This window comes from Anolis carolinensis, chromosome 1 (assembly GCF_035594765.1).
Source record: "Anolis carolinensis isolate JA03-04 chromosome 1, rAnoCar3.1.pri, whole genome shotgun sequence".
NCBI lineage: Eukaryota > Metazoa > Chordata > Lepidosauria > Squamata > Dactyloidae > Anolis > Anolis carolinensis.
This window is the reverse complement of record NC_085841.1, coordinates 240,354,176-240,379,921: the sequence shown is the minus strand read 5'-3', so window position 1 is coordinate 240,379,921 and position 25,746 is coordinate 240,354,176. Positions and strand designations below refer to the sequence as shown.

Genomic DNA, 25,746 nt, shown 5'->3' with positions numbered 1-25,746 from the left:
GGCGCGCTGGGCTTCCTTTCCTGGCTGGGATTGGTTGGGTCACTCGACGGGCGGCGTTCTTCGGGCCTAGTTTCGAACGCCATGTTTTCTTTAGGACTTCAACTCCCAGGAGCCCCATCCAACTTGGCCAACTGTGAGGAACTCTGGGAATTGAAGTCTATAAAAACTAGTCTGGGACGCATTACTACGGGGAGGAGCTTGCGGCATGACGTCATCGGGCCCCAGCGCGGAAGTTGGGGCGGGGTGGAAAGAGCCCAGGAGGCTTCCTCGTTTGCAGCAGAGGAGGCGGAGCCTGGTTCCTTCTGGAGGGTAAACGTGTCCCCCTTCGCTTCCTCATCGGGGCCCTTTCCTTCCCATTTTCCTTCCCAGGGGCTCCCCTTCGGTCGGTAGCGTCTTCCTCCCTCCTTTTTGCTCTTCCTTCTTTAATGCTTGCTTTGTTTTGCAATTGTATATTGCTGCTCTCTTTCTCTCTCCCTCAGTATGTGTACATACACATATTGTAGACCAGGCATGGGCAAACTTGGGCCCTCCAGGTGTTTTGTTCAACTCCCACAATTCCTAACAGAATGCTTGCTTTGTTTTGCAATTGTATATTGCTGCCCTCTGTGTGTGTATATATATACACACGCATAATGTAGACTTTGACAAGACCCATGTGTTTTGCTGCACATTTGATAGCGCTGTATGAACAAACCATTATAATAACAGTAATAATTATTTAGTGATGATGATGTATCCTGTACTTACTTAGCCACAGAAGAGGGATTAGGTCTCAATTACTATCCTTCCGCTTAACAACAGCCCCACTACTGCTGCATTATTCCCTTCTTCCTTATTGCTCTTCCCTTCTTCCTTCCTTTACTACTTCCTTCTTTTCTTCTTTCTGGGTTGCTGTGAGTTTTCCGGGTTTTCTGGGCATGTCCCAGAAGCATTCTCTCCTGACGTTTCACCCACATCTATGGCAGGCATCCTCAGAGGTTATGAGATCTGTTGAAAACTAGGCAAGTGGGGTTTATATATCTGTGAAAGGCCCATGGTGGGAGAAAAAACTCTTGTCTGTTGGAGGCAAGTGTGAATGTTGAAATTAAACACTTGATTAGCATAGAAAAGCCTTGCAGCTTCAAGGCCTGGCTTTTTCCTGCCTTGGGGAATCCTTTATTGGGAGGTATTAGCTGGCCCTGATTGCTTTACGCCTGGAATTCCCGTTTTCAGAGTGTTGTTCTTTATTTGCTGTCCTGATTTTAGAGGTTTTTTAAAAATATTGTAGCCAGATTTTGTTTCTTTTCATGGTTTCTTCTTTTCTGTTGAAATTGCCCACATGTTTGTGGATTTCAATGGCTTCTCTATGTAGTGGTTGTTAGAGTGGTCCAGCATTTCTGTGTTCTCAATATGTTGTGTCCAGGTTGGTTCATCACGTGCTCTTCTATGACTGATGTCTCTGGTTGAGTTAGTCTGCAGTGCCTTGCATGTTCCTTGAGTTATATTTGGGCAATGCTGCTGCATTTGGTGGTCCCTATGTAGACTTGTCCACAGCTGCATGGTATACGGTAGACTCCTGCGGAGGTGAGAGGATCCCTCTTGTTCTTTGCCTCTTGTCCTTTTCTTCTTTTCCTCCTTTCTCTCTCCCTCTCCCTTCTTTATCTCCTTCCATCATTCCCCCCTTTCCTCCTCCCATCCTCCCCCCCCCCCCTCTAACATTCCTATTTCTTGTTTTTCTCCCTGCAGGTGGGGTTTTTGCTCCTCCACCTGCGCTTGGGTCCAGCCTCCCATCCAGCGCCATGGAGTTCCCAGATCTAGGCGCTCACTGTTCACAGCCATCCTGCAAACGCCTTGGTGAGAGCCAGACTTTGGCCTCAATACTGTGTTTGTACATCTTGCTGCTTGTCTCCCCTCCCTGAAGAGATGCTTGCTTGATGAAGCAGGCAGCAAATAAAAGTCACCTAAAGAGGCTTGGGAGGACTCAGCCTTTTGTTTCCAGGAGTGCATCTATACCAGGCATGGGCAAACTTTGGCCCTCCAGGTGTTTTGGATTTCAACTCCCACAAATCCTAACAGCCGATAGGCTATTAGGATTGGTGGGAGTTGAAGTCCAAAACACATGGAGGGCTGAAGTTTGCCCATGCCTGATCTGCACCGTATACATTACTGCAGTTTGACAGCAATAGTGCCATGGCTCAATACTATGGAATCACGGGAGTTTCTAGTTTGATGAGGCACCAGAACTATTTGACAGAGAAGGCTAAAGGTCTTATAAAACTGTAACTCCCATGATTTTATAGCACTAAGCCATGGCAGTTAAAGGGGTCTCAAAGTGCACTATTTCAATAACGTAGATGCTTCCTTGGAGGATGGAGAGGTTAAGACTTGGGTTGTTTACGTATGTTGCTTCCCTTGCACAAGGAGTAGCATGTGGTGGTTTTTAGCAGTTTGCAGTGCAGGGTATGGGGGCCTGGTTTTTCTGGTGTTTGTTGTGGGAGCTTGTGTTATAGCTCATGAAGGTAGCAGATCTGTGTTTGTTTCCATACTTGCTCTTTTCAGCCAATGAACATGCTCTCAAGTTGATTATAAGGGAGTGACACTTTGCAGAGATGGTACAGGCTGAATCTCTTACCTGAAATGCCTGGGGCCAGAAGTGTTTTGGATTTTGGAATACTATTTGCATACCTGTAAATTGATATTGATATATCTTGGAGATGGGACTCAAGTCTAAATGCTAAAATCGCCTTATGCACATAGCCAGAGGGTAATTTTATACAATGTTAATGATTTTGTGTACAAAACAAAGTTGGTGTACATTGAAACATCAGAAAACAAAGGTGTCACTATCTCATCCAGCCTTGTGTACAATTTTGGATCTTGGAGTATTCTGTATTTCGGAATACCAGTTAAGAGGTGCTCAATGTTTACTTAGAGCATTAAAACTCTAAATAGGGCATCTCATTTCTTTCTCAGTTGCCCTTAAACATTGCTACTCTATGGGAATTAGCACAAATATCCTTGGAAGGGACTTCAGAAGTGGTTTCTATGGTGTAATGTGCCTATTACTGTTGGGATGTGTTGCTCTTCAAATAACATGTCATGTGATGGCTGTGGCACATGCTTTTTGAATTCTTCATCAATGATGTAAGAACGGTCTTGTTGTGTTGCCATACATTGTTTTAGAAAGATAACAAGGGAGCAGAGAATTCTATACAATGGCGCATCTTGTTGAAAGCCCTGACATTCTCAGTTGCTTTGAAGTTTATGGTCATGCCATAAGATGAACTCCTAGAAGAAATTGAGAAAATACTAATGTTCATGGCTTAACATTTTCATGTTTGATTAGCTAAATTTGTCTTCTTTGGACACATTTATAAGGTATATCATTCTCCAAACGTTTGTTTAGCTTATGTAATAAAAACAAATCAAGCTAGCATCAGATAGCTCCAAATTAAGAACGTTAAGGTTATACAAAATTTGAAAAAAAATTGGATGGTGTGCTTCGTAATGAAGCCCATTCCAATAACATTGGTAATATATTTGATCACAAAATTGTCAAGAAGTTGCTAGCATAGCAGGTTGTAACAGATATCTACATCCTTCTCTGATTATTTGTATTTCTGGGAGTTTGTATTTAATTCCAAGCTTACACATTTTAACAAAGAAGAAAGTCACTATTTGTAAGATCAAAGATCATAGATTCACACACATCAATATATAGCTACCAATGTGAAAAGATGTGGGAGTGGTTAGCATTTGAGAACATTTTCCTGGATTAGGCACATCTTTTCCCTAAACACCAGAATGTTTACAGACTCAGCCATCTGCTGAGTGCTCTGTTGTTCTAGTTGTGTATCTTGATAACGACAAATCTTGAGTATTTTTTTTCCCAGGGACATTTTCTTGCTTCTCTTAAATTAAGATCCCAAAGAGAATTTGTTCCACAAACTGGTTATGTTATGATTGAGCCTCATGGCTCTGTTACTGACAGACGTGGGCGTAAGACTCCTCGAGAGTCAGATACTCTCGAGGAGCGAGAGAGAAAAAGACTGCGAGACATATTTGCAGCACCATCTGACGAGGAGTCTTTCGAAGGGTTTACGGAGAGAATGGAGGAGGGGCTGGTTAGCTCAGAGGAGGATGAGATGGATTGGACTCGGGTAAGGGAGGAAGTGGGTGCCACTGGCCATGATGGGACAGAAGATGAATGGGGACCTTCAGGATTAGACCCATGGTTTAGCTGGAGGGATGGGACGGGATCCACAGCTGGAGATGCTGTTGGGCGTAGTCAGAGGTGTTCCAGCTCTGACGAGGAAAGTGATGAGGAAACGCCCGGGTTAAGGAGGACAGCTGACAGTGATGAAGATTTGTAACTGGCATAAAATGGGGCTTGAGAGCAATTGCAAATTGCGTTGGGCAAGGTAATCTGGGCAAACGCTTGGGATCCGTGTGTGTGTGGGACGCTTCCCTGAAGACTTGTGTGCTTTCCTGTGCTGTGACGTAAGTTGATTGGAATCCAGGGTCAGACGGCGGGAGGGATTGTGTGGGCATTTGTTTGTGCAAACCTGTGCTTACTCTTATTAGCTTGACCTTCCGTCGTCTTCTTGACGGACGCCATCTCCTGCTTTGAGAACTCGGACTGAACTGACCACGGCTTGTCTTCCCCCCTTCTTGGACTTGGAAAAACTACAAACGTCTGCTTCTGGCTTTGATCTACGGAACGGAACTGGTCTACTCAACTGCTACAATCCTTGGCTGATTTACTCGTGTTGGAGATCCTGTCTGCTGTGTGTGTGGGGGAGCGACGCAAGTTACTCTAAGCACAGTGTTGGCAGCAGAGAGGAATCTGCTGCCAATTAGTTGCATTCTTTGTATCTTTTGTTCCTTGGCTTTCGTTTCGTTTATACCCAGGCTGAAGCAAGCAGTTTGTTTTTACCCGGATTAAACTCCGGTTTAATCCGGTTTATCTTTTGAACATTTACTTTTGCCCCTTTTTGCTCCTAAAGGCAAAAACTGCCTGGCCCTTGTGTTTTACGGGCATTTTTGAGTTCTGTAATCTAATAAACTCTGTTACTTTGAATCTTGTGGCGTTCTGTCCTTGACAGATTGCCCAACGCCCATAAAAAGTTTATTGCAGCAATAAACCCGTCAGGAAGACGATGGATGAGTTAAGGGCCAAAGTAGACCAATTGCAAACGGCTTTTACCGTTATCCAAACAGCTCAGGCTGTGAAAGGACATGTTTTGACTCCTGAACGCTTTGACGGAACCAGGTGCAAGTTGCCAACCTTTTTGGCACAAGTGGAGCTTTATTTTTCTCAGCTCAGTGCTCATGCTTTTCCTACAGACACTAGCAAGGTGGCCTTTATTTTGAGTTTGTTGACCGGTCCCGCAGGACAATGGGCCACTAATTTAATTTTGGGAAATGACCCAGTCAAGGACAATTTGAATAATTTCAAAAAGTTGTTAACTGATACTTTTGGGGATCCTCTCCGCACGGAGAACGCTGGGTGGGCTCTGTATCGGTTGAAACAGGGAAAGGGGACTGTTTTGGATTACTTAAATAAGTTTAACCTGTATCGCCACCAGCTGGATTGGGGGGAAAATGCATTCATGCTTTTATTTACTGCCGGGTTAAGTGATATGCTCCAGGATGAATTAGCACGCTTGGAGCCGGCTGAAAGCTGGGACGCCTTAGTAGCTAAGGTGCTGCGTTTAGACGCAAGGTTCGAGGCTCGTAAACACTCAAAAGCAATGTGTGCGCCACCCATGCATGTAACCAGGGCACCTGTGGTGATGGGGGAAGAGCCCATGGAGCTTGGGGTCTTTAAAAAGCTGTCTACAGAGGAAAGGAGCCGTAGGAGGCAGCTGGGCTTGTGTTTGTACTGTGGGAATGCTGGGCATTTTGCCAAAAATTGTAATGTGAAACCTTCCCAGCTTTCGGGAAAAGGTCAGCCCTAGTGCGACGTGAGTCCAACGCACTAGGGCTCCTCAAGCAGTCAACTGAGGGGAGGAAGCATGTTTTCGTACCCATTACATTATCTGTTGGGGGTAGGGAACTTGTTTCTACTTTGGCACTGCTGGACTCAGGGGCTACGGTCTCCTATGTAGATATTGAGTTTGCTAAGAAGCATGGCATTCCTAGAGTGCGCAAGGCATGCGACGTGTGGGTGGAAGGAGCAGATGGGAGACTGCTGGAGACTGGGGTGGTTAACCATGAGACCTCAGCAGTAACGTGGGAGGTGCAGGGAGTAACGGGAACGTTTGTGTGGGATATTACGAGCTTGCCTAGATATGATGTGATCCTGGGGATGGATTGGCTAGCTGTAGTAAACCCACAAGTAGATTGGGCAACACGTAAAGTGATCTTAAAGAGGCAGGACTGTTGCACTCTAAATGTTACTCATTCTGATATGGAGGGAGTACCTGCTGAGTATGGGGAGTTCTCTGATGTATTTTGTAAAAGAGAAGCGGACAAATTACCACCGCACAGGCCATATGATTGCGCCATCAAGTTGGCAGAAGGTGCGAAACTGCCAGCAGGGAGGCTGTATGCCTTGACTGTACCGGAAAGGCAAGCTTTGCGGGAGTTTCTAGATGAAAATTTAGCCAAGGGGTTTATTCGCCCATCTAGTTCTCCAACTGCGGCACCGGTATTCTTTGTAGCCAAAAAGACTGGGGAACTTAGGTTGGTCTGCGATTATCGGATCCTAAACAAATACACCATTCGGGATAGGTACCCGCTGCCTTTAATCTCGGAACTGTTATCAAGGGTGCAAGGGGCTAAGGTCTTTACCAAGCTTGACCTGCGGGGGGCCTATAACTTAATCCGTATACGGGAAGGGGATGAATGGAAGACGGCATTTAACACGTGTTTCGGATGCCACGAGTTCCGAGTCATGCCTTTTGGGCTTTGTAATGCTCCTGCGGTATTCCAGAGGTTCATGAACGATGTGTTCAGGGACCTAATTGACCAATTTTTAGTGATTTATTTGGATGATATCTTGATTTTTTCTAAGGACGAGAAAGAACATCGTCAACATGTCAAGCAGGTTCTGCACCGACTGCGGGCTAATGGGCTTTTCGCCAAGGCTTCCAAGTGCGTCTTTCATGTGCCTGAAGTGGAGTTCCTAGGTCATGTAGTGTCAGGTAGGGAACTTAAAATGGACCCACATAAGGTTGACGCCGTCAACTCATGGCAGGAGCTGAAGACTAAGAAGGATGTACAAAGGTTCTTGGGTTTCGCTAATTACTACCGGGAGTTTATTCCGAATTTTGCAAAGCTCACGGTACCTTTGACGCAGCTTCTGCGCAAGAAACAGCCATTTGTGTGGGGGCGGGAAGCTCACGAGGCGTTTCTACAACTAAAGTCTAGTTTTCAATCGGACAACATACTAACCCATCCTGATGTTGACAGACCGTTCGTGGTAGAAGCGGACGCTTCTAGCTACGCGTTGGGGGCTGTATTGTCTCAGAAGGATTCCTCAGGGACCTTGCGTCCCTGTGGATTTTACTCGCGGCAACTAACACCCTTCGAGCAGAACTATACCATATGGGAGAAGGAGTTGTTGGCGATTAAGGTGGCGTTTGAGGTGTGGCGGCACTGGCTTGAAGGGGCACGGCACCAGATCGTGGTCAGATCTGATCACAAGAACTTAGAGCACTTGCAAACAGCAAAGAAGTTAAACCAGCGTCAAATCCGCTGGGCTTTGTTTTTCTCCAGGTTTAACTTCAAGGTGCAGTTCGTGGAGGGGAAGGCAAACTTGCGGGCCGATGCTTTATCCCGCAAGCCGGAATTTAAGACCAATGAGCAGGTAGTATGTCAGACCATCTTGCCTACTGCCTCTCTGTGTGTTGTAGATAATGAGCTTGGGTTACATGACCAGATCCTTGAGGCTCAGAAGGATGATGTGTGGACTCAGGAGCAACTGATGCTGCTCTCTGCAGGTAACCGTACCATACTGCCGCATCTCCAGGATCAAGACGGGGTATTGGTGCGTAGGGGGCAGGTTTACGTACCAGTAGGGACCCTCAGGTTGGAGGTGATTAGAGCCCACCATGACGAACCCATGGCTGGGCACTTTGGCAGGTTCAAGACCGTACAGCTTATCACCAGGAGCTACTGGTGGCCAAAGATGCGGCAAGACATTCTGCGCTTTTGTGACAGCTGCGCCGTTTGTCAGCAGAGTAAGACGCCTGTTGGGCGCCCTAGAGGGTTGTTATCGTCTTTACCTGTTCCGGAGAGGCCATGGCAAATCATTTCCATGGATTTTATTTCAGATTTGCCTAAGTCTGGGGGTTATACTTGTATTTGGGTGGTGGTGGATTTATTTAGTAAACTGGCTCATTTTATTCCTTGTTCAACCATTCCGGCGGCCCCTACGTTGGCCTTACTATTTACAAAGCACATCTATCGTTTGCACGGAGCACCCGAGGTGATTATTTCAGATAGGGCTCCGCAATTTGTGTCACGCTTTTGGAAACACTTCCATGAGTGTTTGGGGACTAAGTTAAACGTGTCTTCAGCTTTCCATCCGCAAACGGATGGACAGTCGGAACGGGTTAATGGGCTCTTAGAGCAGTATCTGCGTTGTTTTTGTTTAGATCAACCCACGGCTTGGGTAAAGTGGTTACCGGTGGCGGAATTTGCTTACAACAATGCGGTGCACACGTCTAGTCAGCATACGCCATTTGAGCTAACTTATGGTTTTCACCCACGGGGAGGTGTGGCGCCGTCGACCAATGTGGTCTCTTCGGACCCTGTGTACCGCTCTTCGGAAATGGCTGCATTGCATGATGTTGCCCGTCGCTTACTGTTGGAAGCTAAGGCAACGCAGAAGACTCAGGCTGACCGCCACAGGCAGGCAGGGGAGGAGTTGGAAGAAGGGGATTTGGTGTGGTTATCTTCCAAACATATTAAACAGGCTGGGGGAAAGTTTGCGCCTCGGTATTTGGGTCCCTTTCCTATCGTTAAAAAGATTTCTTCTGTTGCGTTTCGTTTGCGTTTACCGTCTAGTTTAAAGGTCCATCCAGTCTTTCATCGTTCGCTGTTGAAACTTGATACCTCTAGTCATCGTGGTGCTATAGCGGAGGGTATCACTGCCACTTCTCCGCCATCCGGGGAGGAGGCCTTTGTGAGAGGGGATAGTGTTATGATTGAGCCTCATGGCTCTGTTACTGACAGACGTGGGCGTAAGACTCCTCGAGAGTCAGATACTCTCGAGGAGCGAGAGAGAAAAAGACTGCGAGACATATTTGCAGCACCATCTGACGAGGAGTCTTTCGAAGGGTTTACGGAGAGAATGGAGGAGGGGCTGGTTAGCTCAGAGGAGGATGAGATGGATTGGACTCGGGTAAGGGAGGAAGTGGGTGCCACTGGCCATGATGGGACAGAAGATGAATGGGGACCTTCAGGATTAGACCCATGGTTTAGCTGGAGGGATGGGACGGGATCCACAGCTGGAGATGCTGTTGGGCGTAGTCAGAGGTGTTCCAGCTCTGACGAGGAAAGTGATGAGGAAACGCCCGGGTTAAGGAGGACAGCTGACAGTGATGAAGATTTGTAACTGGCATAAAATGGGGCTTGAGAGCAATTGCAAATTGCGTTGGGCAAGGTAATCTGGGCAAACGCTTGGGATCCGTGTGTGTGTGGGACGCTTCCCTGAAGACTTGTGTGCTTTCCTGTGCTGTGACGTAAGTTGATTGGAATCCAGGGTCAGACGGCGGGAGGGATTGTGTGGGCATTTGTTTGTGCAAACCTGTGCTTACTCTTATTAGCTTGACCTTCCGTCGTCTTCTTGACGGACGCCATCTCCTGCTTTGAGAACTCGGACTGAACTGACCACGGCTTGTCTTCCCCCCTTCTTGGACTTGGAAAAACTACAAACGTCTGCTTCTGGCTTTGATCTACGGAACGGAACTGGTCTACTCAACTGCTACAATCCTTGGCTGATTTACTCGTGTTGGAGATCCTGTCTGCTGTGTGTGTGGGGGAGCGACGCAAGTTACTCTAAGCACAGTGTTGGCAGCAGAGAGGAATCTGCTGCCAATTAGTTGCATTCTTTGTATCTTTTGTTCCTTGGCTTTCGTTTCGTTTATACCCAGGCTGAAGCAAGCAGTTTGTTTTTACCCGGATTAAACTCCGGTTTAATCCGGTTTATCTTTTGAACATTTACTTTTGCCCCTTTTTGCTCCTAAAGGCAAAAACTGCCTGGCCCTTGTGTTTTACGGGCATTTTTGAGTTCTGTAATCTAATAAACTCTGTTACTTTGAATCTTGTGGCGTTCTGTCCTTGACAGGTTATTACATACTTTTATTGAAATCCCATAGTGAGGAATATTGAGTAAAAAGAGCAGTCTGGATCTCTTTTTCAGCTCATCATCTCTGATATGAATCTGATTTAGAGATGGAAACACTCAGGAAATAAAATAAGATGGAGGTATTATCTTCCTTTCTTCCTCCTCCTCGCCCCCAATATCTTCTCATCTCTGTTTATAATCAGTAATCATTGTTATGGCACTGTTCACTTCTTTTCTTATATATTCATGAAAAGGCGTGTGCCCTTAAAGAAACAGTAAGAAATGTGATGTTCTGCTCTGATGGTGTGCAGTGGAATACTTGTATTGTCTGCTGTTGGCTTGTAGGAGTTTTCCTTTTCATTGTCCTGTCTTTTCCTGCTCACAGACTTTCTCCCTCTTAAATGTGATGCCTGTGAACAACTATTCTGCACAGACCATGTTGCCTATGCCCATCACAGTTGTACTTCAGCTTACAAGAAGGTAAGTGATCTGGTGGAAGGTTAAAAAAAAGAACCTGTGTCAGGTGAGGGGACTCTGTGCTACATCAGATGTAAATGTCCTCCTAGAACATTGACTTTGCCCTGTTCAAAGAGCAATGGTTGCCCTCTGTGGATGAAGTGCTTTGACTTCCACCTCTGAAAGAGCTGGCAAAAGGAGAAGCCACAGTGATCAGTTGTAATATGGCAGCTGCTCAGTGCTTATAAAGTAAAGGTTTATTATTTTTGACAACTATTACTGTCTCGTTTGACAGGTGGCTCATGAGGCTGGATAGACTATATTTGCTATTATTCAGTGGCCTAGAAAGCAAGTAAAATAGCAGCTGAAATTAAAGAGATAACACTTTGTTTGGCCAGATAATTATTATTGCAAGGCACACATTTCTTCCATTGCCTTGAGAACAATGCAGTAAGATTTTTTTGTTGTGGGATGCTCTTGGATGCAATTGGATCCCATAACGCTTAGGCAGGGGGTAATTCCTCCTTGGTGGATGCTTTGTTAACAGACTGAAAAAGAGGTAGCAATGCTAGGCATCAACACAGTTGCATCTGGACTCTCTAGCATCATAAGTGACTAAATTTGTTATCCAATACTATTGGATATTGTGAAACAGTTAGAAATCAAGATCAGTTTGATGAGCCCAGGCATGCTTTCTTCTTGACAGCTTGTTTATAATCTGTCTGCTGTGCTAAGCTTGCAATGAACTTTACTGACAAAATAACTCAATGCTTCTTTCAAAGCAATAAATTCTAGCATAGAATTAGTTAGTGCAAACAGGAACTGTTTCTTTTGGTCAGTTTTGAGGTTCAACAAATACTTTCAAGCAGCATTTCAGGTCATGTCCTAGTTCAAGAAATAATAAATGTACAGTCTAGTTGGAATTTAGGATCTGTTCTGCTTAAGCAGCTGACAGGGAAAAAGAAGGCGCCTGAGGCTGTTAAGAATTGTGGGAGTAGAAGTCCAAAACACCTGCCGGCCCAAGTTTGTCCATGCCTGGTTTAGAGAATGATATGCCATTATCACAGCACCATTTTTCTATATGGATTATTTCCATAAATTATTGAAACAATAAGGAGGGTTCTATCACTGATGGTACTCAGTTGAAGCATCTGGGTATAAGTGGCTAGGACCCAAGAAAATGTAGTTGTGATCACCTTGTCAACTTCCCCCGAAGTCCAGCTAATCAGCTGCAATGGTGTGTGTATGTGGGGAAAGGGAGCAGTTACAGCACTGGGTCAGTGACCTCAGTCAGAGTGAAAAATGAGCATGAAAGTCTCTTCTAACTGCTATTGATCCATTGCTATTCCTGTATCTTTAATAGTAGCAATGGAGCAGCAGTATTGGTGGAGGACTGAATGGCAGGGAGGGGCTGAAACATTTTTGAACTTCCCTTTCATCTAGTGACCTGTCGTTTTAAACCTCATCCCTGTGTTCTAAGAGTAAGGAGGAAATGAAGCATGAAGAGTTTATTTTTATGGATTCTGAAACATGAACTAGAGAAGAGTGTGTATATCCACTGAGATGGGGGAAGAGAAATAGTTTGAGTCCTCAAGCTAATGCCAGATATAGATTTTGGGGAGAAAATGTTTGGAGATAGGGACATGTTGGTTCAGATGGATCTGTGTGTAAACTGAATCCAGATATTGGGCATTGTATACAGCTCTCCCTCTGTTATCCCTCCAGGATGTGCAGGTACCTGTGTGCCCACTCTGCAGCACCCCCATCCCTGTGAAGCGAGGAGAGATGCCTGATATTGTTGTGGGAGCGCACATTGACCAGGACTGCAAATCAGACCCAGCCCAGCGTAAGCGCAAGGTAGGAAATGAGTTGCCCTCTATACTACCTCTGGTGGGAAGCTCAGCTCTCTGATACTGAGGAAGGAAATGCAATAGCATTTCAGTCCCAGGAACCTCTGGAATAGAATCCATAAGAAGGGGAGGGAAGATGGGCACCTCATTTCCAATTTGATATTTTCTCTCATTTTGAAAGATTGAAATGTATCTTCTAAGCCTAAGTTGCCAGCAAGAAGAACTTTGAAATATTTTGGTCCCATCCTTTTCTCTTTGGTTTTGCTCATCATAGGGAGGTAGCCTTTGAGAAATGTTGTCTTTAGGCTGAAATAGATTTCCCACCCTCGGCTTAGCGAAGGGGTAGAAATGACATGATTTCCAATATTCTTTACCACTCACTATGCTGGTTATGACTGCTGAAATTTGTAATCCAGTGAAAATGGAAAGAGAGATTATTCCCATTTTTGGATTAATGTGTCTACTGAATTTGGCTGGAGAGCACTTAAAGGGCTAAGTTACATAGGAGACATCAGTCAAAATTGAATGGTATCAGACATGACTAGCTGCAGAACTGTGTCTGGCCTTAAAACGCACTGCAAACAGCCAGTTCTGAAGAGCAAAGTTAAGTAAATCAAGGGTCATTTCTTCATCTGTTTGAGCCTTACAGTTGAGGGGATTCTTAATCTCTTGCATTTATTGTGACTCAAAGCATACATGTCCTGGTTGGTCCCCAACGTACAAACTGCCCTTTCAGCCATGACCAGTCTCAACCATGTCTGTCTGTCTAGATCTTCACCAACAAGTGTCAGCGGCCTGGCTGCAAGCAACGGGAGATGATGAAGGTTCTCTGTGACCAGTGTCAGGGCAACTTCTGTCTCAAGCACCGACACCCACTGGATCATGAGTGCAGCGGGGCTGGGCAGTCACTGTCTAAAGCCGGGTAAAGACAGCTCTGGGAGTGCCCTAGGCAAAACTGTGTGAAACAGACAGGCATAGACCTGGCAGATTTGGTACACGTCTGTCTTTGGTGTGGGATGTCTGTCCAAGGGAACTGACTTTCATCCCTGTCCTTTACTATTCTGGGATTTCTGTCAAACGTATTCTGGGACTGGAGTGTGATGCCTGCTGTGCATCCTGTGTCCTCAAGATGTCTGCCATTTGTGCTCAATCAGCTGCTAGTGTTTACAGTCCTGATTACTTGAGGCTGAAGGGCATCAAAGTGACACAAGCCATTGCTGGAGCTGACGTGGTGCAGCAGTGAAGAAACAGTGCTGGAGTGTATTCTTGTTTGTCACTGGAAAAGGGAGTGGGGTGGCTTGGTGCAATGATATAGGCGGTGCTTTTTCTGATTGTTGTGTCTCCTACTGCTAGGAATGCTGCAATTGCAAGGGCTAAAAAGTCTGCCAAAGCGTCTACAAACACTACATCCAACAATGAAGCCATGAGATCCACTGCAAACCTGCCAACCTCTAGCAGGTACACCAGATGGTTTGGATAGTTCTCTACTTTTTGTCTCTTTCTAACAGCTGCAGCCTTGAGAAGGTGCTGTAGGAGCTGCAGTCTCTGATGCCTTTTGTTTCTCATCCTAAAATTAATTTGCTGGAAGCATGAAAAAATCACTAGGATATCCTTGGTGACTGAAAGATATTATAGGGTGTCCTTGGTGTCCTCCTGGTGGCTTGCCTTTCTTTGTACAGGAAATGACATTATCATTCCTTACTTCTGTCTATACAGATGAAAGGGCAGCAGAGATAGGCAAGGAAAACTTTTCCCTGCCTTTTTTGGCCTAGAAAAAGTGCATTCGCTCTCATCAAAAAGCTTTCTTTTCTCTTCCAGTGATAGAAGAAACTTGCTATTTTCTCAGAGGTATAAACTGGGGGAGGAGTAGAGGTTGGACTTCAGGGATGTGAGCTGGATAGGGAATCCTCATGGGACAGATTCACCATCCGTAATGAACAGCTGCTCCAATAATATCAGTGATCCTAATGAGCCCCAATAGCACCAGGCTAGTTCACAAAATACCATATTTCTTCCATTCTAAGATGCCATTGATAGTGAGATGCACACTCATTTCAGTACCATTAACAGAAAAAGCTTTATTTTTATCTATAAAAAAGCAACCACAATTCTAAGATGTAGCCCTTTTTTAGATATCTTTATATGGGGGGAAAGTGCATCTAAGAATGGAAGAAATACAATAAATCCCAGTTCACGCTATTACTTTCTTTCCCTTCTTCAGATACAAGAAAAATCAAACCCTAATTGAGTCTGACAATGGTTTTTCTCATGCAAATGTTTACGCTTCAAAAGCTGTAACAACTGACTTTCTGATCTTGCCTACAGGGCTGCTGAGGTGGCTGCAGCACCTCAGCCCCAGAGCACAATGCCACCAGTTGTTGCTCTTCAGAATGGATTGGTAAGTGCTGGCCCACAAGCTGAGCATTTGCATTATCAATAAATTGTTCCCTTTGTCATCATAGGCATGCTATTCTCTTCCCCATTGCTTTTTAATATGGCAGAGAAGTGGGAGCAGAGAAGAAAAGTAGGGCCACTATTGGCTTTCTTGGAAAGCCAGTTCTAATCCAGCAGCCTTTCCATAACCGTGTAGGGTAGTGAGTGTATGGCAGGGCCTCTTCTTGTCTTTGAGCAATTTCTTATACCTCTTAAAAATAAACCCTTCAAACTGAGCTATCTGGATTCTGTAGGATTCCAGAGTTTGAGGCTGCATCATAGTATTTTTACCTGTTTGTCCCAGTAACTGCAAACCCCTGATACACGCAAATCTTGTTTTATACAAAACAGATTATTTTGCATGACTTTTTATGGCCTGCAGCTGTGACAGAACCAAACCCAGTCCCGTTTTGTTGTAACATACCCTGCCAGGGGAAGAAAAAACTGTGACTGTTGGCCTCTCCAGTGCAGGTTAACTTTGGTTTTGTTTCTCATTTCAGAGTGAGGAGGAAGCATTGCAACGGGCATTGGAGATGTCCTTGGCAGAGGTTGTGCCCTCCCAACCGCAGCCCCACAGGTACAACACAGTGTCAAAGATCATCTGCATGCAAGCTGTAGTGTTGGAATAGCTGCAACCATATTGGAGGATCAATAGTCTGTCCCCAGTCCAGTGCAAATCTATTGACATCAAATCCGGGTCTCTGATTCTGTTGGGGTGAACCTTCAAACACGCTATGCTAGTGAGGCCTATTAAGCATTAGATATCCAGATGTGGTGAGGCCACCACAAAAACATTGGGTGGGACATGATCTCTGTCTTGGTATGAATGTACTGTAAAATTGTTTGGTTCTGGCAGAGAGCTGCATATATATGTTGCATATCCGGTTCATACATGTGTTCTGCCTGTTTGCAGCACCCAGGAGGAAGAAGATCTAGCATTGGCTCAGGCCATTTCAGCTAGTGAGGAGGAATACCGTCAACGGCTGCGGCAACAACAAGTGAGCAACTTGAGCTATTAATTTTCTGTCCTTACTTCATACTCTTTGTTGACTAGTAAACTTGTGAGCATTGGTCTGAATCTTAACAAGATTATTCAGAGCCAGATCCCTATCTGGGGACCACACTAAAATAATTGGTCTTTCTGCCACTCCAAGGCATTTCTACAGCAACTTCCCTGCACTGAATTCCAGAGCCTTGTTTCTAGGTTTGGTAACCAGTGTTTTGCAAAAAAGAAATTCAAAAACTCAAGCAGTTTCACATTGCAGATACTCAGAACAAAGCTCATGTTAAAATAAATCTTGATGCCATAAAATTCTTTCTTGATGTGCTGAAACAGGTTGATTTGGTACACTTTCAAAAACTGCCATATTGCCAGTTAAATTGGCCTTTAGAACCCTATCTTCTTCTGAAGTCAGGATGACAAAATGATTGATATTATTACTACTACTACTACTACTACTACTACTACTACTACTATTTTCATCTCAGGTGCAACTTGAGAAACTGCAAGTCGCTTCTGATGTGAGAGAATTGATTGTCTGCAAGGACGTTGTCTAGGGGACGCCTGGATGTTTGATGTTTTACCATCTTGTGGGTGGCTTCTCTCATGGAGCTGACAGAGGGAGCTCACCCACTCTTCCCGGATACAAACTGCTGACCTGTCAATCAGCAGTCCTGTCGGCACAAGGTTTTAACCCATTGTGCCATTGGGGGCTCTATTATTATTATAATATTTATACTCCACTTTATCTCTTCCCGAAGGAGATTCAAAGCAGCTTAACATAAAAGCATTAGCACACAATTTAAAATATACAAATATGCAAACATTAAAATAAAATTAAATATAAGCAGTATTGAAAATTCAGTTAAAAACAATTGAAATATATTCAAACTTTAAAAGCACAGCACCACCTCAATTGATATTAAAAACCTTCATCTTTAAAAACCTGCCTGAATAAAAAGGTTTTAGCCTGCCGCCAGAAGGACAGGAAGGAGGGCATTTTGACTTCCCTGGACAAGGGAGTTCCAGAGTTGCGGGGCCCCACAACTAACTCTCTCCCTCCCTCCCCCCCCCCCCTCTCTCTCTCTCTCTCTCTCCCTCCCTCTCTCTCTCCCTCTCTCCCTCTCCCTCCTTGCAATCCTTTCTTCTATGTAAAACAGGATGTGGTCTAAGGAGGGATTGTAACCCATCTAAGGAGTTTCAAATATGGAGCTGGACATGATATGCTTGTAGATTACAAGCCTTTGTCTTTATCTGTGTTTCATTGTTTCTAGGCATTGAATGTTTGCCTTTGTGTTGTGTATCCTGGAATCTGCCCTGAGTTCCCTCAGGGAGATAGGGCAGTATACAAATAAAGTATTATTATTAGATTAGTGTAGACTTGGGAGCCCCCGGTGGTGCAATGGGTTAAACCCTTGTGCCAGCAGGACTGCTGACCGAAAAGTCAGCGGTTCAAATCCGGGGAGCGGGGTGAGCTCTCGTCTATCAGCTCCAGCTTCCCATGCGGGAACATGAGGGAAGCCTCCTACAGGATGGTAAAACATCAAACATTCGGGCATCCCCTGTGCAACGTCCTTGCAGATGGCCAATTCTCTCACACCAGAAGCAACTTGTAGTTTCTCAAGTCGCTGCTGACACGAAAAAAGGTTGGAGTATATGGAGTTTTTTTTTTTAAAACTATCAGTTATGAGTGTAAGATCAACTCAATCTCAAAGATGGAAGAATGGATTCCCATTTCTTGTTCTTATACTCTTGTATTTGTGTCCTAGGCTCGAAGCACAAAACCATCAAACTGCTGTCTATCCTGAGCACAAGAAGAAGCCTGGGAACTATGCCTGGCCAGTGATTGTTCCTCTGTTCCTGCCGGGGTTGCCTCCCTCTGCTGCTCCCTCAGGGTTACTGACAATGAACCAAAGGCTGAATCCCTGTCTGGCCACTGTAGAGTGTCTCTTTGCCACACAGCCCTTGTCTCTCTACACTGTGACCACGTACACCTCTGGGACAGTTGGTGGCATTTCCCCCGAGGATGAAACAACGATAGACCTGAATTAGCAGTCCCAATCTCTCCACCAAAACTGCATCTAGCACAAGTCACAGCAAGGGGAGGAGGTGGACTAGCAGACAACATTGGCATCAGTTGAACTGAACCTCAAATAATTGTTGTAGGGCAGAGGGGAATTCCCATAGCCAAAGGAACTTTGAGGAACACTGGCTCTTTGCCGTCACTTATTTATCTTAGTCTCTGGCAGTCCTACAGCTTGACAGTAGGTGGTGCTAAATGATTTCAGAGTAAGGATTTCTCCTTCCTCAGATTCCAGGTTGTATTAGGTGTACTTGGGCTGCTTCTAGCTGCTCATTCAAGTGAGGTAGATGTCTTCCTAAAACTACTGTAGCGGTTCCCTTTGTGAAGTGCTGACATTGCAGTGATTGCTGTCAGATAATACAATGTGAGAAGTCCTCCAAACAAGTGGGGTCCGTCAGACTGTCACAGGACACCAAAGGGGTTGCCTCTGAACCCAATTCCAAGTCATCCTTTCTCTGTTGATGGAGGTGATGGCCAAATCTGCCTCTGCTGTCCATTTGGCTAATGCCATTTCTGCTAGCTCATCAGAACTCAGATGTTTAATTACTCCTCTTGGAAAGTCTGCCAAAGATCAGCCTAAAAGTGATCAGCAGCCAAGTGGCTGCCTGTAGTGCTAGAGAAGTTCCCATTCAGTAGAAGGCCAACTGCTTTAGATTGCATGTAGAAAAGCTGTTCGGCCCCAGGTGACATCCATACCTCAGGGACCACTTGGATGTCTTGTCTTCTAATGCATGCATTGGTCAGGCAGCACTCTTCTTCCAGGTGCAGCCTTTATGGCCTTGGGCTTCCATGCTCTGTGCTCTACAGCACCTCCAGTCTCTCCCTCTGCAGGGGCCATTTCACTGTCTAACATTCTGTGCCTTTGCATTATCACCTACACAGGGTAAGGGAGGAGATGTGATGACAGGGCTATGCGGGAAATCTGGTGGCAACCAATAAACTCACAGACAACGATGATTTGCTTTGCTTTCATTTGGGTTGTGGGCATATGCATTCATCAATCCTGGAAAGTGGAAGGTTGGAAAAATTGCATGGGAGTCCTCTGAGGGTGCAAGAGTTTGCTTTTCTATTATGTAACAAGAGTTAACATATACTGCCCAAGAACAGCATGTCTGAAGATATGACCTGGCTCAGAGTAAAGAATGGCAAAGCCTCCCACAAGGATGGTAAAAACATCCAGGTGTCCCCTGGGCAACGTCCTTGCAGATGGCCAATTCTCTCACACCAGAAGCGACTTGCAGTTTCTCAGGTCGCTCCTGACACACACACAAAAACCCTGTTTGAATCAGATTTCACATTTTGAAGTACACAGTTCCGTAAGTGGTAAAACAATATAGTGCAGCATAATGGTTTGCAAGTAAAGAGAACATTTTGATATCTCCGAAGCTTAGTCTAAAAACTAATTGAACCTCAATTGGCCAGTTAACACCTCCCAACAAAGGATTCCCCCAGGCAGTAAGCAGCCAGACCTTGAAGCTGAAAGGCTACTCAATACTAATCAAGATGACCTAATTGAAACATTCACACCTTCCTCAAACAAACAAGAGTTCTTTCTCCCACCTTGAACATTCCGCAAATGTGACTTTGCCCTATTTAGGCAACTGCTGCATGCTTCAGCAGCCCAAACATATATCATAGCAACATATACAGTTGTTTTGTCTGTGTACTATAATCCTTATGCAGCTGATAAGAGGAAAAAAAAGGAAGAAAAAGTTCACTGAACTTTGTGCATGCTTAAAAAGGTTGGACTATAAAACCAAACTGACCATCAATTCGGGGTGGCACTTTTTCAGTGAGCCCCAACACATGTGAACAAATAGTAGCAGTCTCTGTGCCATGACCAGTGCATGGAAACTTCTGCCATAGCTGTGCGCAAGATCTGCACAACCTATGACCCAGCAAACAAAACATAACAATTGCATGCTGTGATTTGTTGAGTATTACATAGTGCCAGCTTCTCCAGGCCCATGATAATACGATAATAGCAAACTTGAATCCCTTGCATTTGGCCCTATGTTGAGGGCAGCTGTACTGAATTTGCAGTCCCAAGTTGTTCAAGACTGTTTCCATCCCAGGAAATAAATGCTCCCTACACAAATGACCTAGCAATGTAACAACTAACAGTTGGTAGAACCATATCCCTGAGCACACTTGCTCCATTACCAGATAGCATTGCCATGCCTGTGTTCTTTTGTTTCCCCATTCCAGCTCTCCCCAACCCCACTTCATTTTTTCTCCCACCCAGAATATTCTGTAATATATTGGGGTGTAATGAATAGAACCTGTCATGTTTATCATTTTTGTAACTGAATTCATCTATTTTATCAGACGAACAAAAGAAGGAATTGGTTCAAAATCAGAGCTAAAAGGGCTGCAAGGAGACTGGAATATCTTGACTATGTACTTACTTACTTAGGCGATCCCTCGTAGTTCAAGGACGATTGTCTTCCGTTTGTGGTGTCTTGGGGGTGGATTCTTAGGTGGCTGAAGAGACCTATTCTTGACCTGCATGTTCTCCCGCAGTGAGGACATCGGTTTCCAGGTGGAAGGCGTTCCCGGTCAGGGTTGGCTTGATGGGCCTTCCTCTTGGCACGTTTCTCCCTTAAGCCCACCAACATTACGTTTCCTGTTCTTGAGTTCGGAGTAGAGCAACTGCTTTGGGAGACGGTGATCAGGCATTCGGACAACATGGCCAGTCCAGTGGAGTTGATGGCGTAGGAGCATTGCTTCAATGCTGGTGGTCTTTGCTTCTTCCAGCACACTGACATTTGTCTGCCTGTCTTCCCAAGAGATTTGCAGGATTTTTCTGAGACAACGCTGATGGAAACGCTCCAGGAGTTGAGTGTGATGTCTGTAGACTGTCCACGTTTCACAGGCGTAGAGCAGGGTTGGGAGGACAATGGCTTTATAAACAAGCACCTTGGTATCTCTACAGATGTCCTGATCATCAAACACTCTCTGCTTCATACGGAAAAATGCTGCACTCGCAGAGCTCAGGCGGTGTTGTATTTCTGTGTCGATGTTGACTTTTGTGGAGAGGTGGCTGCCAAGGTAGCGGAAACGGTCAACATTTTTGAATGTTACACCATTAAGCTGTATTCCTGGCATTGAAGAGGGGTTAACTGGTGACTGTTGGAAGAGCACTTTGGTTTTCTCGATGTTCAGTGAGAGGCCGAGCTTCTCGTATGCTTCTGCGAAGGTGTTTAGAGTGGCTTGTAGGTCTTCTTCTGAGTGCACACAGACTACGTTGTCATCGGCATATTGGAGTTCTATAATAGATGTTGTTGTGACTTTGGTTTTGGCTTTCAGTCTGCTGAGGTTAAATAGCTTGCCATCTGTCCGACAGATGATTTCCACTCCGGTGGGAAGCTTCCCATCAACAAGGTGAAGTATTATAGCGATGAAGATGGAAAACATGGTAGGGGCAATAACACATCCCTGCTTGACACCTGTTTCCACCTTAAATGGGTCACTTTGGGAGCCGTTGCTGTCCAAGACTGTTGCCATCATGTCATCATGGAAGAGCTGAAGGATGTTCACAAATTTGTCAGGGCACCTGATTTTTTGGAATATCTTGACTATGTAGTGTCGTCTCCTGTTCACAGAGATTATTACTATGCTCTGACAAGATTGATTAAGCATGTTGAAAAAAGCAAAAGGTTTAACTAAACTGGAACTTTGATTCCTCCCCTTAGTTTTCAGACTAGGCTTCTGAGATATCAAAATGTTCTCTTTACTTGCAAACCATTATGCTGTGCTATATTGTACTGTTGAAGGCTTTCATGGCCAGAATCACTGGGTTGCTGTGAGTTTTCTGGGCTGTATAGCCATGTTTCAGAAATATTCTTTCAGGATGGTTTGCCTGCATCTGTGGCAGACATCCTCAGAGGTAATGAAGTATGTTAGAAACTAGTTGAATGAGGTTTATATATCCATTTGGACATTGCTGTATCTACAGAGACCCTTTGAATGTATGAACAAAAGACATGTAGCACTCATGACCTCAATCTAGTTATTAGTTCTAACCAGAGCGAACTCTCTGAATCAGTGGGAATTGTCCAAATTTGGTGGAGCCCCCAGTGACACAGTGGGTTAAACCCTTGTGCCGGCAGGACTGCTGGTTGGAAATTTGAATCCAGGGAATAGGGTGAGCTCCCGTCTGTCAGCTCTATCTCCCCATGCGGGAACATTAAAGAACCCTCCCACAGGGTAGTAAAACATTAAACATCCAGGCGTCTCCTGGGCAACATCCTTGCAGACGGCTAATTCTCTCACACCAGAAGTGACTTGCAGTTTCTCAAGTCACTCCTGACACGAAAAAGAATCTAAATTTGGACTCATCATTCAGCAATTGATATCAATATGTCTAGCAATTAGATTTTAGCCAATGCAGACAGAAGCTCATATGATTTCCCTTTTGGGCAATGTAGGCAAAGTTTGAGGTTTTCATCCTGGTACTTGGTTTCAGTATTGATCAAGAACAGCTCTAGCCTTCTGGGCCTCTACAGGATTACATACTGTGGCTACAGAGTGTGTGTCCTTCATGGTGTTGCCTATATTGTGTACTTCATCTTACACAGTAGGTGACTTCACAGGTGGTGCTGGGGAACACAAACAGGTAAAGGTTTCTCCCCTCCCCCATTTGTCAAAGTTCCTATCTTTAGGAACAAAATCCCAAGTTGGAATGGATGTTGCAGAGCAGAACGCAAACCAACCCCACACTAATGTATGATAGGACAGAAGCGGAAATCGGTCTACTTGGATATCTAGCAACGTGAACAGAGAGACTTCTAGTTCAGTCCTGGATAGGTCTGAATTTAATGGGACTGAGTTCTAAGCAGGCATATGCAAAAAAATATGTCTTACTCTCAGCTAGGACAGTGTGAACAGAGGGCCCTCATGGATAGTTCTACATCCATGGCTTGAAAATATTCCTCCTTCCACCACCACCACATCCAAAAAAATCCCTAAAAACAAACCTTGACCTTAAACCTTTAGGCAAGGGACAGCACCTTACTATGCCATTATATATAGTGGGACTTGAGCATCCATGGATTGTGGTATCTGGCTCCGCTGTATATGCTCCCTATCCAGGGGTGGTGAGAAATCAGGTCTGTTGGTTGCCTAGTCCCTGAATCGTTTTTTTTTTTTTTTCTGAGCAGGATGGTGAGCCAGGGAAAACTTTGGTCTGATCTGGCACCAGTCTTCTTACATTTTCAAAAAACAGACAAGTAGGATGCTTAAGTTTTCCCTGGCCATGTTCCATAAGCAATCTCTCCTGATGTTTCGCTCACATCTATGGCAGGCATCCTCAGAGGTTGTGAGGTCTGTTGGAAACTAGGCCAGTGGGGTTTATATACCTGTGGAAGGTCCAGGGTGGGAGAAAGAACTCTTGTCTGTTGGAGGCAAGGGGGAATGTTGCAATTGGCTGCCTTGATTAGCCTTGAATAGCATTTTAGCTTCAAGGTCTGGCTGCATACTATCTGGGGGAATCCAACCAGAGAAGTTAGCCATAGCAGAGCACTTGATGGACCAACCGGGACACAGCATATTATATGGGAAACACAGAAATGCTGGACCACTCTCACAAGCACCATGTCAGACGACACAGAGAAGCCACTGAAATCCACAAGCATGTGGATAATTTCAACAGAAAGGAGGAAACCATGAAAATGAACAAAATCTGGCGACCAGCAGGGCTGCGGGGGGGGGGGGGGGGTGTAGGGGTTCAACCCCCTCCCCGCTGAATTTTTTAAAAAAATTTAAAAACCTGGTTTACTCATGAATTTTAACTGACTAACCAAATCTCCATGAGTGTCCACTGAAGTTTATGTCTTGAGTGTCCACTGAAGTTTATGGATGAATCCTGATTTCTAAATTATTTTGTGTTATGGAACTACTCTTAATGATTCACTAAAAAAATTCAAACACCCCCCCCCCCCACCCCCAGAATTTTTTTTTCTGGCTATGGCCCCGGCTACCACTATTTTTAAAACTCTAAAATCAGGACAATAAATACAGAAGACTCTGAAAACGGGAATTCCAGACAAGAAACCATCAGAGCCAGTTAACACCTCCCAACAAAGTAATGCCCCAGGAAGTATGCACCAGACCTTGAAGCTGAAAGGCTATTCAATACTAATCAAGGTGGCCAATTGCAACATTCACTCCTGCCTCAAACCGTTCTTTCTCCCAACCTGGACTTTCCACAGATATATAACCCCCCCCCCCCCCCCGACCTTGATGGAACTGGGGGTGGTGACGGCCGACAGGGAGCTATGGCGTAGACTGGTCCATGAGGTCACAAAGAGTCGGAAACGACTATGCAACTGGGAGAGAGAGAGAGATAAACCTCCCTTGCCTAGTTTCCAACAGATCTCACAACCTCTGAGAATGCCTGCCATAGATGTGGGTGAAACGTCAGGAGAGAATGCTTCTGGAACATGGCCATAAAGCCTGGAAAACTCCCAGCAACCCAGTGATTCCAGCCATGAAAGCCTTCCACAACATCAGGCCTGCTGGTTGCACGGAGAAGGGACTACTTTAACCACCTTCACTCCGTGCCATGGGATGCCCTGGGTTGGACTTTTGCAAAGCTTACCTGTCCGAACGTGTCTCCCGCTATGTCCCATCACGGAATTTGAGATCCTCCGGGGAGGCCCTGCTCTCGGTCCCGCCAGCCTCACAGGTGCGGCTGGCGGGGACGAGGGACAGGGCCTTTTCGGTGGTGGCCCCCCGCCTATGGAACGCCCTCCCAAACGAAATTAGGGAAGCTCCCTCCCTCCTGTCCTTCCGAAAAAGAACAAAAATGTGGTTATGGGAGCAGGCATTTGAGCATGAGTAACAGCAGAATTGCAATATGAATATATGACTCATTGACAGACCCCCCACCTGCGCCTGAAATGTATATTTAGATGTATAATTATGCTGTTTTTAATTTATATTTTAATTTTTATTGTAATTTTTAATCTTGGATGACTTTTAATTTGATGTAAACTGTGGTTGTGATGTATATTGTAAGCCGCCCTGAGTCCCCTGATGGGTGAGAAGGGCGGGGTAGAAATGATGTAATAAATAAATTAAGTCTTCAGCCTTGCCTGTCAACGAGAGTTGTTGCCTCACCAAACTACACATCCCTTGAGCAGGATGGTAAGTCAGGGAACACTTTGGTCTGATCTGGCACCTGTCTTTTTACATCTTAGAAAAACAGGCCAGCGCCCATGCAAATCAAGCGCTCTGCATCTTCCAAAGCAGAGCCAGTTCGGAAGTTGCAAAAAACGAACCATTCCCTCCTAGAGGGAGCTCTCGTTTCGGGGGCCAAACGCTGACGGAGGTCTTCTCCCCGAGTCTTGCCCCAGAGGGGAAAAAAATAGACCGCCCCGTCGGAAGGATGGCAAACCCTAGAGGAGGAGAGAAGGGAAGGAGAGGAGGGAAGAGGGAGGGAAGAAAGGGGGGCATAGAGGTCGGTCGGTGGTGGGGCTGGGAGGTAGGCAGGCAGGCAGCCCCCTCCTCTTCCTCCTCCTCCTCCTCCTGCTGGTGGTGCTCTTTGGGCGCAGGGCGGAGACTGGGCGCCGGCCTCCCGGACGGAGAGGCGCGGAGTTGCTTCTCCTCGGGGGCAGGCGGGCGGAGGAGAAGCAACTCTGGCCCC

The 25,746-nt window shown here is 45.4% G+C and overlaps 1 protein-coding gene across 2 annotated transcripts; it reads left to right on the top strand.

The window, feature by feature from the left end:
* The first annotated feature begins 177 nt into the window (after window positions 1–177).
* On the top strand, window positions 178–19,053 carry zfand2b (zinc finger AN1-type containing 2B). 2 transcript variants are annotated; one of them, XM_008112182.3, is made up of 10 exons: window positions 178–309; window positions 1,726–1,833; window positions 10,662–10,756; window positions 12,458–12,589; window positions 13,353–13,504; window positions 13,936–14,040; window positions 14,908–14,980; window positions 15,516–15,592; window positions 15,929–16,013; window positions 17,785–19,053. In XM_008112182.3, exons 2-10 carry the CDS (start codon window positions 1,779–1,781, stop codon window positions 17,821–17,823), a joined length of 813 nt encoding a protein of 270 aa, XP_008110389.1. In that variant the 5' UTR covers window positions 178–309; window positions 1,726–1,778; the 3' UTR covers window positions 17,824–19,053. The 2 variants fall into 2 exon arrangements, with proteins under 2 accessions (XP_008110389.1, XP_008110393.1); XM_008112186.3 differs by having other exon boundaries at window positions 184–382.
* Window positions 19,054–25,746: the final 6,693 nt, after the last annotated feature.

Excerpts from the sequence above, each read along its gene's own strand:
- zfand2b (XM_008112182.3), top strand. The coding sequence starts at position 1,779 with ATGGAGTTCCCAGATCTAGGCGCTCACTGTTCACAGCCATCCTGCAAA. Across the intron at positions 12,590-13,352 it reads CAGCCCAGCGTAAGCGCAAG|ATCTTCACCAACAAGTGTCA; the intron begins GTAGGAAATGAG and ends CTGTCTGTCTAG. Across the intron at positions 16,014-17,784 it reads AACGGCTGCGGCAACAACAA|GCTCGAAGCACAAAACCATC; the intron begins GTGAGCAACTTG and ends TTTGTGTCCTAG.